The sequence below is a fragment of the Euprymna scolopes genome, chromosome 33, assembly GCF_053919585.1.
Source record: "Euprymna scolopes isolate OS-2025 chromosome 33, ASM5391958v1, whole genome shotgun sequence".
In the NCBI taxonomy this organism is placed as follows: domain Eukaryota; kingdom Metazoa; phylum Mollusca; class Cephalopoda; order Sepiida; family Sepiolidae; genus Euprymna; species Euprymna scolopes.
Genome location: NC_136514.1, coordinates 74,265,284 through 74,283,259, shown reverse-complemented (window position 1 = coordinate 74,283,259; position 17,976 = coordinate 74,265,284). Strand labels below are relative to the sequence as shown.

The 17,976-nt window shown below is 34.1% G+C and overlaps 1 protein-coding gene across 1 annotated transcript in view; it reads left to right on the top strand.

The window, feature by feature from the left end:
- The first annotated feature begins 6,249 nt into the window (after positions 1–6,249).
- LOC145258301 (sperm microtubule associated protein 1-like) overlaps positions 6,250–17,976 on the top strand; it is a 46,582-nt gene continuing 34,855 nt past the window's right edge. The window contains exon 1 of the mRNA XM_080116347.1: positions 6,250–6,633. Coding sequence (XP_079972473.1) covers positions 6,382–6,633 — 252 coding nt within the window. The 5' untranslated portion in view covers positions 6,250–6,381. The remainder of the gene's footprint in view (positions 6,634–17,976) is intronic.

The window sequence follows — 17,976 nt, the reverse complement described above, 5'->3', positions numbered from 1 at the left end:
GATAGTGACACACCTTGAGAGCAATTGTTTCGTAGCGCAAAAATATTAATTTAATTTAATATTTAATTTATTATATCAATAAATGAATCTAAGTCGACAGAAGATATAGCAAGTATCAATCCATTAAAATAAAATAAAATTCATTTGTACATGATTACAAAATCGGAAAATTCAATATATATTTGTTTATTTTTCAACGAGCAATGCAATGTATATAAATATCTTTATATTCTATATATTTATTATATATTTACTTATTATTTTTCAACGAACAACGTTCAGTTTGTAAGAATATCTTTAATTCAATGTATATTTATTTCATTTTTTCAGCGAAAAACGTGCAATGTATATAAAAAATCTTTAACAAAATATATTTACTTTGCATACAATTAATAAAATATATTTAATTAAATGTATATCCATTTAATTGTTTTCAACGAAGAACGTGCAATGTATACAAATATATGTAAAAATATATTTACTTAACGTACAATTTATAAAATATCTTTAATTAAATATATATTTAATTTTTTTCAAAAAAAAGTCCAAATTTTTAATTAAATATAACTTCATTTGATTTCTTAAAATAATTATTTTTCAACGAACAACGTTCAGTTTGTAAGAATATCTTTAATTCAATATATATTTATTTCATTTTTTCAGCGAAAAACGTGCAATGTATATAAAAAAATCTTTAACAAAATATATTTACTTAGCATACAATTAATAAAATATATTTAATTAAATGTATATCCATTTAATTGTTTTCAACGAAGAACGTGCAATGTATACAAATATATGTAAAAAATATATTTACTTAACGTACAATTTATAAAATATCTTTAATTAAATATATATTTAATTTTTTTCAAAAAAACGTCCAAATTATATAACTTCATTTGATTTCTTAAAATAATTATTTTTCAATGATTTTTCTTAAAAGTGGCTTTTTACTTCTACGCAATACGAACGGATAAACCGTTTGCTTTGCTTTGTGTGACCGTTTCTAAAATACGTAAAAACGTAATCCACATGATGTAATCACAGTAATCACAAAGGTCGCCCGTTTTAGTGGTACCACTCCCGTCTTTTGAGTTAAAAAAAAATAGGAGGCTTTACTTTTGGAACGACCCTCGTATTATTTGGTCACTGAAACTTCTTACTGAGAAGTCGCCAGTGTCGCCTATCACATTACAAGCGGGAAATAATTCTCCTATTCCCAAATTTATCGTTTTCTTGTCTTGGAATTACGTAGAGATTTTACGTAAGTCTTTACTGTTGCTGGTTTAACTTTCTGCATTATTTTAACATCTTAGTGGATATGCGCAGACGTCGATTCATAAATACGAAACTTTCTGTTCCAAGTTTGAAATCAAACGCTTCATCTATCAGCCATCTATTTTTTATTGCCGCTACTAATTACTCATACCAGACCTTCATACACTCCTACCCGGAATTAACAAACTTGAATTTTGTTGTGAGCACACTGATATCACAGGTGCTCCTGTTTTCTCATGCTGTCGTCGCCTCTTCGCAGAAAAAATAAAGGTAGCAAAGAAAGAGTTATGCCATATACTGCAGTTTGGGATTATGCACCCCTCATTCAGATTTTAGATTTCCCCTATTCATATGGTCCCGAAGCTTCTCGGAGATTTAGATTGTGGGCCGACTGGAGAGTATCAATGACTGAATGCCCTGACAATATCCGATTGCTACCTAATCAATCCCACATATACAGGATTTTGCTTTATCTGTGTATGGTTGTAGGACCTTATCCAAACTTTATTAGGTTAAGACTTACCACACCATCTTAGTGAATCCGACCGATATACCCAAAACTACACTAAGAACTCTGGTGCGTTTGAATTTTTTACTTTTGGTTTGTGAAACGCGGCTAGTACCTTCCAATGTCTCATCGACGAAGTAGTGCGTGATTTGAACTTCGTCTGTAAGAACTTTTTTTTTTTTTTTTGTGGCAAGGGTCTCATCTGAGGAACACGTAACTCACCTCCGCCTACTGTTCGAACGGTTTCAAAAATATCAGGTGCGGATTAACCCTGGTACATCTGTTTTCTTCGTTACTAGTTTCCTTAGGCCAGATCATCAGCCCTGAAGGTATATCTCCCTCACTTGAAAAGGTGAAGGCTGTACAAGATCTTCATCCACCTTCACTTCGCCAATTAAGGCACTTTCTCAGCCTGTTTAATTACCACGGAAGCTTATCTCCCGTCTCCTCTTTCTGACCTGTTACGTAAAAGGAAGAAGAAAAATGAGCAGATTTCGCTGAATAATATTTAGCTGAAAGCATATATTTCGAGACAGCTGAAATAGGTAGAACAACGTTACAAAACGTTTGGCTATGTACCTTGCACTTTCACTTGAGGGCCGTCAATTTGTGATCAACATCGATTACCGACCGTATATGTTCGCACTGCAGTCTAAGCCGGATAAATATTCTCCTGTGAAACTCTCCATATGAATTTTGTTTTGCAATTTACCGGCGATATCCGCTATATCTCCGGTGAACAGAAGACACCTTGTTACGCCTTAGTATCAATTCTCTGTCCTCACCTTCATATATCGACTTACACCAACCACGTCTGGACACTCTGGATCTGTCCTCACCTGAATTTGCAACTCATAAACCTGCTCGTGTCCACTTCGGACACGCAGATTATCTGTGACACCTCAACAGATTTACATCGACTTTTTGTTCTGATAACTCAGCGTAGGGTTGCCTTTGATACCTTACACAATCTGGCACACCCGGACTCAAAGCAACAGTGAAGCTGATTACAACTAGATTGTTCTGGCTAAATATGAGACGTGGCGTCGCTGCCTAGACACGTTCCTGTGTGTTCTATCAAAGGTCACAAGCATATCCGTGCATCTCTTGGAATATTCAGCACCCAAGACGTCCAGTTCAACCATCTCCATATTGATTTGGTTGGACCACGATCAGTCAGTAAGGGATTTACTTATCTGTATAGAATGTTTCACACGGTGGCCTAAAGCTCTTCCCTTAAACGACATTTCGGCTGAATCACTAGCGCGAGCCCTCACATCAGGCTGGATATCGTATTACGAAGTTCCCACAACTATTACCACTAACCGTGGAGTTCAGTTTGAATCCAACCTCTTCTAGGAACTTTCCAGGATTTTAGGGATCAAACGTATTCATACAACGGACTATCACCCTGCTTCTAATGGGAAAATAGAACGCTTCCATCGACAATTGAAAGCCGCATTGCGATGGAGCGAGTATGTACCTGTTTTCCTTTTTGGTTGTCGCGCACTTATCAAAAGGGACCGAGAATACTCTACAGTTGAACTCGTCTATGGGATATCTCTATCGTTGCTGGGTCAGATGCTGACCCCGATGTATTTAACGGCAACTGATCAGGCTATGTACATCTGTTAGATATTGGCAGGGCAATACCAACAAGATGTGCTGGTCGACGATTATTATGATCATTATTAATATTTGTAAAAATAGAATTCAGAAAAATGTTATCATAGCGAAATAAGGTTTTACAGATAAAATTATTTATGTAAAAATGTTTTGATAGAAAGGAATGTTAGTTTTCATAACTAGCACAAACAAAATGTTAACTAGGTGAAAAAGAATGTTTGAACATAAACAAAATACGTGGCGAAAGTAGATCATTCGGTTCATGTCTTTGAACACATGGTGATAATGACGTAACGATAGAGCTTGAAATACACGTATCAGTTATTCAAGAGTTAGCAGACTCGGTCGGAGTCAGAGGGAGAAAGACGATCGTGGACAGCAATGACTCCGAGTTGAGAAAAATGTCGATAGTAAAAGTCTAGGACTAATGTTGCAGCTTTACAATGGGGGAAACATCCGAAATAAAGCTGCTGTAAATATCACCAAGACTTTGAATTGTACGAATCTTTTCCGAGGATATGTCAAATCAAGACCACAGATGGATCAGTTATGTTTTCCCATTGGCCAATGTAAAACACCAGAGACTGTTATTTGTCCCTTAATGCTATAATTGTTATAAGTCCTGTTTAAACAATCACTAGACGATCAATAGGCGCATTCATATCTAGACCATCAAATATACATTCATGAGCAAAAAAAAAAAAAAAAAAAATGGGCCAAGAGTGAAAGAAGGAAGAAATCGATTTTTCAATATTTTTCCATGAATTTTTGTTAATTTTAACTGAAAATTTCTATTTTGCAGATTATTATTATTATTATTGCATATAATAATAAGTGGAAAAATTAATCCTAAAAATGGTAAGACCGCATCTTGGTAAGGATATAAAAAACCGAATTGCAGGATTAAGGCAGTTCAAAATGATTACAAGCAGATTTTTGATATTTTAAGAAAAGAAAAAGTGAAAACATCTCTTTCTGTAGTGAAGCGAATTGGTCAAAGGTTCGAAGTCGAACGCTTGGTAAAAAGGAAATCTGTATCTGTTTTGACGCATAGGTGGAAATTTTATTTTAGTAAGTTTCCACCTATGCATCATATCTTCGGTCCCAAAAGGCATTTCCTCATGGACTCATGTTTTTCAGAGAAAGGGCGTCGTGAAAGGCCCTCTCACTCCACCTTATACTGGTCCTTAACGTGTGCTTTCACGAACTGAGAAACTTATTGCCCTTGACATCAGTGACAAAAAAAAATGATTGTATCTATTAACAGGTTAAAAAGAGCCTTTCTCGACACTAAATCACAAGAGATCCGTATTCCTCCTACATAGTATGAACATACTCCTAAACCAGCAAAAGCGAACACACAACCAAAAGACAATTATGTCACCACCATACATAGTGGTCGACGAATACATTGGCCAATAATACCTGTAGAGAGAATGGTTTTTTTAGTCTGTGTACACATTTGTACGATTTCTGCTTGTTTTTCCAAATAAAAAATTTATGAGCGTTTTTTTTTCTTAACAAAAATGACTCTTATAAATAATCCAACGCCTCATACTTTTGACTGAAAAACAAGAACTTTTTTTTCTGGAGCAACGATCATAGAACGCAACTTTTCGACGATAAGTAAATACAATTTGGTATAACAAATTATTCGTAAACTGAACTGACATTTTTTACAACTGCTACTTTTTTTCTCTTTCGGCTTTCCGCCTAAGAAGGGGGGGGGGATGTAGCAGTCACGATAAAATAAAAGTTTTTTTTTGTTCGCGAATTACTATCCCGGCCACGCAATTCGGCTACACACCGACCAATCAGCTGACAGGGTGTATTTATACCATCTGACCACTAGGGAACTTCTTTTAGCCCCTTTGAGAATCACGCTTAGTCAGCAGAGAGAATCCGCCAGACAGATTTCTCTCTTTCTCTCTCTCACACACACACACACACACACACACACACACACACACACACACATATATATATATATATATATATATATATATATATATATATATATATATATATATAATTATTTACTATAATTATTAACTACCTACAGACACTAGTTTTTCATCCTTTCGGGAATCATCAGTGCAGGGTGTCACGATTAACACCAGTCGATAGATTCGAACCCGACGACAGAAGTCATCTCTAGCCTCATTAGCAGGGACCTAATACATTCGGCTACCGTTAACCGCGAGAAATGCTGTTGAATTCAAACAATTTTATTAATGCTTTTTGTACTGGCATTTTGCTTTCTTAATTTCATTCATCTAGTCGCACAATAAAGATGAAACGTTGATGAACACATAACTTGGTTTGTTCCTTTCCTCCTTTCTCTCTCTCTCTCTCTCTCTTTCTTTCACTCTCTCTCTCCTCTGTGTATATGTATATATATATATATATATGTATATATATATATATATATATATATATATATATATATATATATATATATATATAGAGAGAGAGAGAGAGAGAGAGAGAGAGAGATAACAGGTGTTATGCACTTTAGTAAATCTCGATTAGTAAAAATAAGGCGTAAGTCACATAGAGGCGAAAATCACGTACACACAAACATGCAAAAGATATACGAGAATTAGTCACATAACTTTATTATTGTATAGATTTCATTTACACAAAATTGTCAAAAATTAGATTTTGCTATTTATTCATTAAAAAAAAAAGGCGTATATATGTTTTGTCTTGTTTAGTTCTAATATACTTACATAACAACTTAACTGAACGAGTAACAGTCCCAGGTGGTAAGCGATCTGTCACCCCTGACAACAACACCTCTAATTAGGCCGTAGAACACATTGTGTACATGATAATAACAATAGCAACAACGCTAGCGAGATCAAAGAGAAATTGAAAAAGAAAAAACTTATTTAATTATATACATAACAATCGTAAATCTTGTTTTGTACGCCCCCTTTTTTATTCTTTACAATTTAAACTGCTCGATGATGTACGAACACAAGCGAAACAACAAGGTTTACAGAGCGCCGCGAACGCCCCCACCCAGGATTCAATGGGGATCCGAAAAAGGATTCGTGTTAGACTGCATCGCTGTTAGCAACATTTCCAGCGATTTCTCAAAGGTGAACCCGAAACTCGGCCCGGTCATCCCACCTTACAACGCACAGAAGGATATCTGCGTGGCAGCGTATTTTAAATTCAAAGGGGTCAAAGGTACCTTGAAAAAGTCGAACCAGGTAAGAAGAGGTATTCTTACTTCCTTTGATGTTCTTCCACTAATAATAATTCAAATTCTCTCTCTCTCTCTCTCTCTCTCTCTCTCTCTCTCTCTCTCTCTCTCTCTCTCTCTCTCTTCATCTCTTTATATATATATATATATATATATATATATATATATATATATATATAGAGAGAGAGAGAGAGAGAGAGAGAGATTATATATATATATATATTACATCTGTCTTTAACATCTTTATATTAAAAATTCTATCTCTCTACCTGTCTTAATCTGTGTTTCTCTCTTTTTTTCCTCCCCTTCCCCGTTTTCACACACACACATCTCTTCATCCCTTGTTTACGTCCGCCCAGTTCATTCCTCTTTTTTGTTTTAATTTATTGAAATAATAATAATGTAAATACTGAGCTTTCAGTTTTTAAATTATTGCTCCCGGGACACACCAAGTTTCTTTCAGCACCCTTTTCCTTAAAAATATGCAATCGATATTTGTTTAAATGTATCGCCAGCAACGTCGAGTTTCCAATTTTTACACACTTCTCCTTAATAATATAATGAAACCTATATTTATTTCAGTGCATTCCTGGGCAATCTTGCTTTCCCCTTTCTCCATCAAGTATATGAAATGTATTACCGTATTATAAAGGATATTATATACAGCATAATCACGTTGACACACCAGTTCTCGCTGGATAAGTGAAATTAAGCAACGTTTAGCCTGGTTCGTACCTAATTGGCGATCATTTAGAAATACCATGCTCTGTATGTAAGAGGACATGGACATTTCTCTTCAAGAACTACAAATACATAACGTACTCAGCATGCGATTGGGGATCACTTTTGAACTTGATATTCACTATACATGTCCGCTTTCGATAGAATCCCGTTGAACTCGCCTAGTGTTAATGGCTTATAAAAGATATTGATTACTTCTGATTCAGCTTGTATCACTGATCAGGTGTAATAAGATATTCTTAAACTCGCCTACTTGATCTGGAATATTGAGCACTCTCCGATTTAGTATACATCCTTTACTAAATATAATATTATATCATTAAACTCACATGCTTTGTCATGAGCATTGGGAATTACAATATACAACTTAATGTAATACTGTATACACCTTCTCTTTCTAGGATATTGAGCACTACTGTCGTATTTTTTATAGCTCCCATACAACACTGAATCTCTTATTATACAACACTATAACAAAACATCGACCTTTTTTGCTAACGTGCAAACATAGCGTTTAAACACATTTGCTCTATATAAAATATACAACGTTATGGATTAACTTATACATTAATATGCACACATACACACCTAATTTACATATAGATATATGTGCATGTGTTCAAAGGACAAAGACTCGCAAGAGCATAGCGGAAATACTCGCAAGAGCACATGCAGGAAATGCTACAAGGCTCGAATTGGTCTTACAAACCATCTCCGAACCCACAGAACAATAATCATTTTTAGGAGAGAACTTGAATGCCTACTAGACACTATTCTCGGGTGTCTATGGTCTCTCTGTACAGGGGTTTGTCAGAACAACCTCGCATGAGGATACTTTTTCCATAGAAGAAAACCCTGACCAAATATTCAAAATCACATAGTATTCGCTGCCCAAATAAGATCTTCTCACTATGGCTACCCCACAGCTTTTCCGAGGAATGGTGAACCTTCACCAAATGATATTACCTCAAGTAATAGCACGAAGCTGGATACTCCACCAGACTAGATAAATTGGAATCCAGTAAGACCAAGAGACCAACATGAAAGATATACTACAACATATAAAAATGGTTAATTGGGGAAAGGAAAAATTATGTTCTCAATTTCTTTACTAACTCAATGTTTGAGAGATAAAGAACTTTAATGGAACATTCGAATATCTATGTATCTCATATAGAGTTCAAGTGTTAGCCCCAGCCAAGGGGTCCCTTGATTTCTGAGAACTTTGACTGAAGCAATTGCATGATCACGGTTATATTCGCAAGCGATGGACGAACATCACTATGTGCTTGTGTGTATCTATACGTGTATGTGTGTGTAGGTATGTGTGTGGTTGACACGGTAAAAACACACGCACTGTCTCTTGTTCTTTCTTTCGTTTATTTCGAAATGACACACGGCTGTTTATTTTATCGTCCAACAATCCGTGTATTTTCCTGGTTATGTGTAAGCAGTGTCATACGTTATATAGTATGTTTGCAGGATTATCCGGCGTTGCTCTGGACCGGATAGGGACAACAGATTGTACTATTTTTATTCTTATAATAAACTAAAGACGTGCGATCCGTTGGGTAAACCGTTGAGATTGGGTTACTTTACTTGAATCAGGCAAAAAGTGAGATTGTAAAACCAGTTAAATATTAAAAAAAAGAAAAAAAAACATATCCAAAATTAATACCCCCACTGGCAGTGATACTATTTAACTCGTACTTGTAGAGTGAGAGGCATAGAAAGATGGGAGAGAGAAAGGGGGCAGGAAGATGGAATAAAGAGGGGGTTAGAACGATGGAAGTGAAAGGGGTAGAAAGATGGGAGAGAGTTGGGGATAGAAAGATGCTATAAAGAGAGGGGGTAGAAATATAGGATAAAGAGGGGTAGAAATATCAGGTACACAGGAGCATGGAAAGATGGTAAAGAGATTGTCATAGCCGACGTATATAATAAAAGTAATGGTGGTCAAACAACATACCGTAAGAGAGGGTGAAAGTGATAAACAGAAAATTAGTAAGAGATGAGTCATTTACTGAGTTAATTGCAAATTACGGCTAATTAGAACAGCTTAAAACATTTTTCAACCATAATACAATAAAATATTATAGTATGCATTTTGTTTCATGAAAATATATAGTGAAAAGCCTTAGGTAAACAAATGTTTTAGTATAATAAAGTGTAGACTTGACTTTTTGCCGGCTAAAAACGAGAAAAACTTAGAGCCCGTTGACTTTGAATGAATGCTTTACCAGATTGAAGGTTGAATATGGTTATGCTCATTTACATTAAATACTAATCTCTATCAGTGCAAACTGTACATTGTATGCCATGATACAAATACCAAAGATCTATACAAAATTTCATCGAGATCGGACCAATAGTTTCCAAAAAAAACAAACTTCTAGAGTAAATGTGACATTGTGGTATCTAATTCATATTAATCCTTATCAATCCCTAACTGTGCATCTAACAGATACCATAATACGTAGTCTGCTACACCTTATATGTACAACGTTTCGACTGATGTAACGACCTTCTTCAGGTATATCTTTTCGAACCAAGGAAAATTCCGATCAAACCTTGCAATCTTTACGTCTAACTCGGAAACTTGATCGGAATTTCGAATTGAATCCATGGTAACAGATGGGATCTTTTTGTAAAAGAGTCCTGGCACTAATGGAAAAAAATATTTGGTGCTTGTCCAGAATCCTCCCCATATTAAAAAAACAAAACTAGAGAAAAATCTATATGATGTACGTACCCGTGACGAAAGGATCATATCATATTCCAAACATTTCGTAAATTAAGTAGTAGTATTTTTATAACGAAAATCATTGGTAAGTGATGAATATGGTAATTTGTATGCATTACAATGTAAATTTAGAATGAATTATTATTATCTCCCCTTTTCTTGAAATTTTTCAAAATGGTAGGCAAGACAGTCACTCATCGATTACTCATAAATTTCAATTTTCTTATTTAAAAATAAAACTACTTGATCAAATTACGTAATTTTTGGAATATGATAAAATAAACACTTTCTATTAAGAAAACTAATATCATTGTTGTGGGCCATGTAGAAATGACAAACATAAAAGAAAGGAAAATGATTATCGATTAACGAAGGTTGTTCTAAAAGTAAAACCTCCTTGTTTCAAATCAAACAATTGAAGCGTTACGAAAACGGGAGTGGTGCCATTAAATTAAGCGACATTTTGTCCATTACAACTTTCTTCTTTCTGGTAGTTATGATAGTTAATGAACGGGACCTTGGTCGTGTTTTCAACAACCGATTCGTTGCTTATCAATCGGTCAAAGGACGAGTGCTTTCTCAAACGAGCTGGGGTATGGGGCGGTGAACAGTTTCCCTCAGATTTCAAACAGACTCCAACCTGGGCTCAAAAACTGATTCCAGACTGATTCTCCTTGCTCTGCAGTGCCTTATGTATGAAGTGTTGGTGTGCATCGGAGCAGACATGCGTTTTCCCTTTAGCCAATCATCGCTCGCTGCGTCACACTCTTCGCTCTGATTGGATAAATTTCAACAAAACAAAGATTCTCATCGACAATTTTCTCATGCACTGGGCGGCTTCAGTCCTTGACCCCTGGGGCAAATATTTAGCCCAAACAATCAGCTAGTGATCTCCAAAAAATCAAAATAATAAAAAAAAAAAAAAATAGCCAGTTTATTTTATCAGAACACATAATTACTACAGGTTAGATTCAATCGCCGGCGACGAAGAAATGTTGCTGTTGGGGACTTAATAGGCTTGCTTTGCTAAGGATGATGATCGAAGTCTTGACATTGAACTTGGATAACTGAAAGGGAAATGGATCCTAATAAATGATATAAATAAAGAAAACAAATAAATACTGTTATAATAAATAAAATAAATAAATAAATGACGTAAATAAAGAAAATGAAAAAATGAATTATTAGTATAACATGCAGTGCGATATTGGTAGCAGCATCGTAAAAAGAAGACGAAGTCGAATATAGCATGCATAAATGAATGACGTAAATAAAGAAAATGAAAAATAAAGTGTAAGTAAAAAACATGCAAAAGCGTACAGAATAAAAGTAAGAGGACGATACGAATGACTAAATGGCATGAATAAAGCGAAGAGTACAGTGTAGTATCTGTTCCAATGGTGCATATTTATTTATTTATTTATTTATTTAAGACTAGCCTGGGTGCCTGGCGTTTCCCGAGTGTTTGGAGGTGTATGTTGAGCAACAAAAAAAAGTAGTAGTAGGTAGGCAGGCTCGAACCCTACCGCGAAGGGGGAAAAGAACGTGAAAAAAAAACGTAACGTGCTTGCTGTTGCATCCATCGCCAAACCGGAAGTGACGTAGGTTAAAATTAAGGCTAGACAATCAAAGAGAGAGGATAACTTTCGAAAATATCGGCGAAAAAAGCGACCCCTCCCGGTAGAAAAGTGCTCAGTTGACGGTGAAGGAATTAATGATTTTTGGCCAATTTTTTTATATTTGTCGTCCGAAGGCTTGCGTTTCAAAATGATACCAGTCTCGTGAAAATCCGTCACCTCTGTGTAAAGTTTTAGGCAGACATTAATACATACATTTAAACAGACAGGTGATACTTATATTATAGAAGGCCGTTGGCAATTTAGTATATCGGAATGATAAAGTGACATGACATATGAACAAAAACAACAAACGAACGAATGTTGTATGAGAAGAATCTAAATCTTCATATATCTGTTTATTTTTCAAAATCTTTCACATATAAATCAGTAAATATGGACTTACTGCATAATATAACCGGGCGGTAAAATGTATTTGATTATTTCGAGCGATAACTCTCTTTCTCAAAAATGAAACAAACCAAAAATATGCTGTAAAAACAGAACAAAGAAAAAGGGAATTAGGATATATTTTTGCCAATACAAATTGTGCATTTTACTGGAGTTGTATTATTATAAAACGAACCTTGTGTCTAACTGTACCCTCGTGGGGAGCCGGATAAATAGGAACCACACAGAGTGGATCTTCTATTGAATATTAATATTGTGTTAATGGTTGCTTTGGTGACTAAACACGTCGCCCGTTCAATCATTTCTGGGCGATGTCAAGCCATTGAAAAGGTTTTCACCGGCGACAACGTTGGGTGGAGTTGATTTGAAAGAAACAGTCGGAAAGTCGGACAAGATTTATTGGATTATTTTTTCCTGTTATTTCTTGAGTGGGTAACGAGAAAACAGGCACTTTTCATCCAGAGGGTGGACAAAAAAATAAAAACATTATTGCATCTCTCTCTCTCTCTCTCTCTCTCTCTCTCTCTCTCTCTCTCTCTCTCACTCATATATATATATATGATTGTAACGTCTTGGCAGACGATTGCCACTCCCTCAAACACTTAAAGTTCATGAGCCCCAAAATGACTTCTATCGCCACAGGACCATTTTAATAAACAAATGCTTGAGGAAGTATCTATACACATATGATGTTACAGAGACTTAGCTTTGTACGACAACTAAGTCTCTCTCTCTCGGTTCAAAATGTTGAGATCCAGCAACAAGCAAGAGCAAGATAGCCAGCAACATATTAAACTGCAGACCAGCTTAATGCGAGTACTGGTCTCCCGCTTTATGGTTTTTTTAAATCAGAGATTTGCTTCTCCTAAAAAGGTTGCCTTCACCGCGGCTTACGGGGGCCCTTTCCACCCCAACACACACATACATACACACACACACACACACACACACACACACACACATATATATATATATATATATATATTATTAATATTCTTGAAAAATATTATAATTCTTATTAATTATTTATTTTCTTTTTTATTATTTTTGTTCCAATAAATATTAATAAACTTTTTTTATTTTAAGATAATTTTTAATTTTATATTTTTTATATTTTTTCTAATTTTCTTATATATATATTATAATAAATCACGATATTTATTGAGCCATCAAATTCAAACCAGGAATTATAATAATATTTAAGGATTTTCATTTTTATAATTTCTTGTTTCAATTTGATGGATAATAAATATTATAAGTTATTTTCATCTATCTTTTCCATTTCTTTAAGTGCTCTATTTAGTAAATTGAGCTTTTCATTATATTGATAGTTTCTAATTTTAAAGGTATTTATATTTGTAATTTTCTCTCTCTCTCCCTCTCTCTCTCTCTCTCTCTCTCTCTCTCTTTACATATATATATATATATATATATATATATATATATATATATATATATATATATATATATATATATATATATAAATTAAAACTTGTGCAAATGGAAATTCAATTAAATTTCTTGAAGTTATATATTTGGATTTTACCGTCACTGGATTATTTATCTTCCACCAGACTATCCATTCATGTGTAATCACCTTTTTTCTTTACCATATTCCCTCTGCTTCACTTTTTTTGTTATCAAGTAACATCTTGGACTTACTTGTTGTTTCATCAAATACGTTTGTATGCAAAATCCGATCCCGCATTTTGCTAATTTCTACCCTCTGATGAGAAGGAAAGTATTTCTTCGAAACTTCGCGGATTAAGGACTATCCACTTATATAGTGTTTCCTTTTCCAGATTAAATATGTTTTTAACTTATTTCAAAGTGTTTTTTAACATGTTTTATTAACTGTTTGATCGTGTATATATATATATATATATATATATATATATATATATATATATATATATATATATATGTATATTGTTTTTGTTTTTGTTTTTGCGATACGTTTTGTATGAATTTAATTATTTACGAAAGTGCATTTTTACCTAAATGCGAGTTGGAAATAATTTCCCCTTTAACCAATTTAGTGTGTGTGTGTGTGTGTGTGTGTGTGTGTGTGTGTGTGTGTGTGTGTGTGTGTGTGTGTGTGTGTGTGTGTGTGTGTGTGTGTGTGTGTGCACGAAACTGATATTGGTTGAACTGTTTCCTTAGACGATTTCTCAATGAAAAGTGATACTAACATAATCTCCAAACCTGATCCTCAAGATCGTCACGGACATATAATATGTGCCTACATTAGGGATAGCTTCTCTTCTGGCAGCGATATTTCCAAATAAGATCCTAAACTACCCTACATGTGCATTTACAGCATAGCTTTTTATATTTGCAATCCCCACAACGATGGAGTTAGTATCTTTGAGAGTATCGCGGAGAAAACTGTCCATATTCTGTCTGCCCAACTCACACAACCCTTCAGGGATCCATCTGGGCCGAACTCTCTTCTTGATCCTCATCAACGATCTCCCAAATCATGTTCTATGTAGACGATACCACCATCCATGGCAACATTTCAAGGTCGACAAAGAACAGGATCTTGCCTGATTCTTTCTCCTTCAACCTAGAGCATTTGATACCATGGGGTAAAAAGCAATGACTTGCATTCAAAACCAACTTCACCATCAACATGAAAATCAACATGAAATCTGTTGGCAAAATCACTGAGAAAATGCTGGGATCATTCTATCACTCCAGAAAGTATCTCACTTCCGAAGCAATCCTCTACCTGCATAAGAACCAAAGACGTTCTAAGATGGAGTACTGTTGCCACATCTAGAGTGTAGTACCCTTTCCTGCTTTGACACGGCATAAAATCGTCTTCGAAATCTAGTGGATTAAGACCATTTCACGTCCCTAATTCATCTTTCTCACACAGTAGGAGTTGCCAGACTGTCTCTGCTCTGTCGTTACTTTTAAGGTAGATACTCGACTGAGCTTCAATCTATGCTCCCCACACACACACGTAAAAGATTTGCAACAAATTATCGTCTAGCTACAACAACCATCACTAACTTTTCTTACTCTCTATCTGTGCGTAAAACGAAAATTCTATGAGTAAAGGATCTTTTAGATCATTTTCCTATATAAATTTAATGTAAAATGTGCACCCATTTCTTGGTGTAGTGGTAAACGAGACATGTAACCGTTAGCATTTTTTCAAGTTTGCTGGCGGGCGAGGGCAAAAAGAGGGAACGGAGTGAGGGGGGGGGTCAAACGTAAAAACACTTCAAAACGTGTGTGCATGGAGGAGGACTTTTAATTTTTTTTTTTTTTTTAAGATTTGCTTTGAAAAGATCTCACCGTTAAATATTACTTGATCAATTATTATTTCCTGATATTTCAAGGCTGTTAACACATACACTAAAACTAGGGTTGGCCTGTACAATGCACATTCCCTCCTTGTACTTTTTTCTGTTTGTCTTTTTTCAATATTTTTCAACGGATTGCACCTCTCTTATATAAAGAATTTTTCATTTAATCTAAGGTCAATGAAGTTAAGACCTTTATTATTCAATGTATTTCGTAGTGTTTTCAATGGCCGCCAAGTTTGTTTTCGCGCGCGTGTGCATTCAGTTTTTGCGAACATGCGAAAATTGAATGTGTACGAAATTGCTTATTGTTTTCACTGGTCGCCATATTTGTTTTCGCGTGTACTTGCATTCAATTTTTGTGCGTTTATACATTAATTTTGTATAGTCACTTTCCCTTCTATACATTAATTCTGAATGCTCACTATTCCATAGCTAAATATAACATATACTGAGCCAACGGGTCACGGGTAGTCTAGTATATATATATATATATATATATATATATATATATATATATATATATATATATATATATATATATATGTATGTATGTATTACATGATAAGGGTTGTCCCCTTTTCATGTAAGTATAAAAATAGGGAATTAGTTAAATGTAAAAATGAAATAGAATAGACGAAATTCGAACCTCGTAATTTAGGTTTAGAAATAGATTACGAGAGAGAATTAGAAAATGGAATGTAAAACAAACCATTGTTTAGCTTAGAGATAAAATAGTTTTAAGAAAAGGAATGTGCATTTGTCAATTCTGTTATGAAATTGAATGAGGAATGCAACTATAGGATAATTTAATAAACATGTTTTTTAACATATTGGAAATATAGGTTACTGGAAATATAGGTTAAAATTCATTTTGTAAACAAAGGAAAAAGTTTTGGACACGCATTTCCAGAACACGTGAAAGAAGACACATGTTTTAACATGTGTATGACGTCATGAAAAATGGGAAGTTCTCGATATAATTAGAAACTTTAGAGTTAAGCAGGGAGAGTCTGAGGACGACAGACGATAGTCTGGAGTCCAGAGATGGACAGTCGAACGTCTGGAAGCGAGACGGTCACCTTTGAAAAATAGAATGTAAAACTTTGAATTCCTGACTAAGAAAACCACCGACCGGTCGAAGAAGAAATAAACGCATCATGTGTTTTTATAAACGTCATCTTTGTGTTGTAATTCTACCAAAAGGTAAAGTGGAGTTGTCATTATATGTCTTATATATCCTGCGTTTTAAAATGTCTTTACATACACAATGTCTCTACATCTCATATCTACAATGTGAACACTAAGATTGTCTCCTCACTCTAAGAGCTTCTACTACACTTCTAAGTATGAACATTTTATGTATATGAATCTCTTCATAACACGAACACAGAACGCAACATCTCTCTTAATAAGACTCTCTAAGACTCACTTTTAATAAGATTTCCTAACAACAAACAATAACAAGAATAATAATAATAATAATAATAATAATAATAATAATCAAACACCTATATAACATATATATATATATATATATATATATATATATATATATATATATATATATATATATATACTGTATAGACAAAACCAATACTTCAAACTTCAAAAAAGATGTTGATAGCAACAGAAAGTGTATTTCATTTTAAGTTATAATTGTTTCCATACCAGTTCGAAAATTTCAAGCATTATGGCGTTTGAAAATTTTCACAACCAGCATTTCTTCAGACTTCTTGAATAAAAACACTCTTGACAATATACTCTTGACAATAGAACATATTTTAAAGAAAAATTCCCTTACCGGAAAAGAGGCATGTGAAAAAAAAAAACATTTACCCTGGAGGCATCCTCCGTGAAAAAAAGCCCATTAAAATATTAATATATCGCCTAATTTTCGTATCCTTATTTAAAATCCAAGTTATAAGGAGTTTCCAAAAAAAACGGTAGCCATTTAAAGAAAATGTATACATCCATTCATTGAATTCATTGAATTCCTGAATTAGATTCCTATATTTCTTTATTTCACATAATTAATTTTTTTAAAAAGAGTTTTTTTTTATTTTATTTCTATATTTATAATATGGCCAATAATAACCTTGCAATAACGTTACGGTTAATTTTTAGTTTCGTATTCGCTCATTTGTGGCAAGCATTGTTTACAAATTATCTATTGTTTTATCACTTAGATTTAAGACCATTTTAGGGTTAATATTTTATTGAATAGGAGAATAAAGAAACGGAATACATTATATTTATTAATCCTCATACAACATTTTGAGTAAAGGATTCTATTCTATTTTTCATTATTTAATATTTTAAAATTCGTTATCATTCTGATCAAACATGGTTCTATATAGTTATGAAAAAAAACGATTACGAAGGGAAATAATCCAATTACGTTGTTAAATGCTAGTAGATGAATTCTGTTGAAGTAAAGGTCATATTAGTACCCATAACAGTTAAAGAGATAACTAAGGCCGTTTGATGTTTCAGGTCTAGTGAGCGCTGGAAAGCGTCTA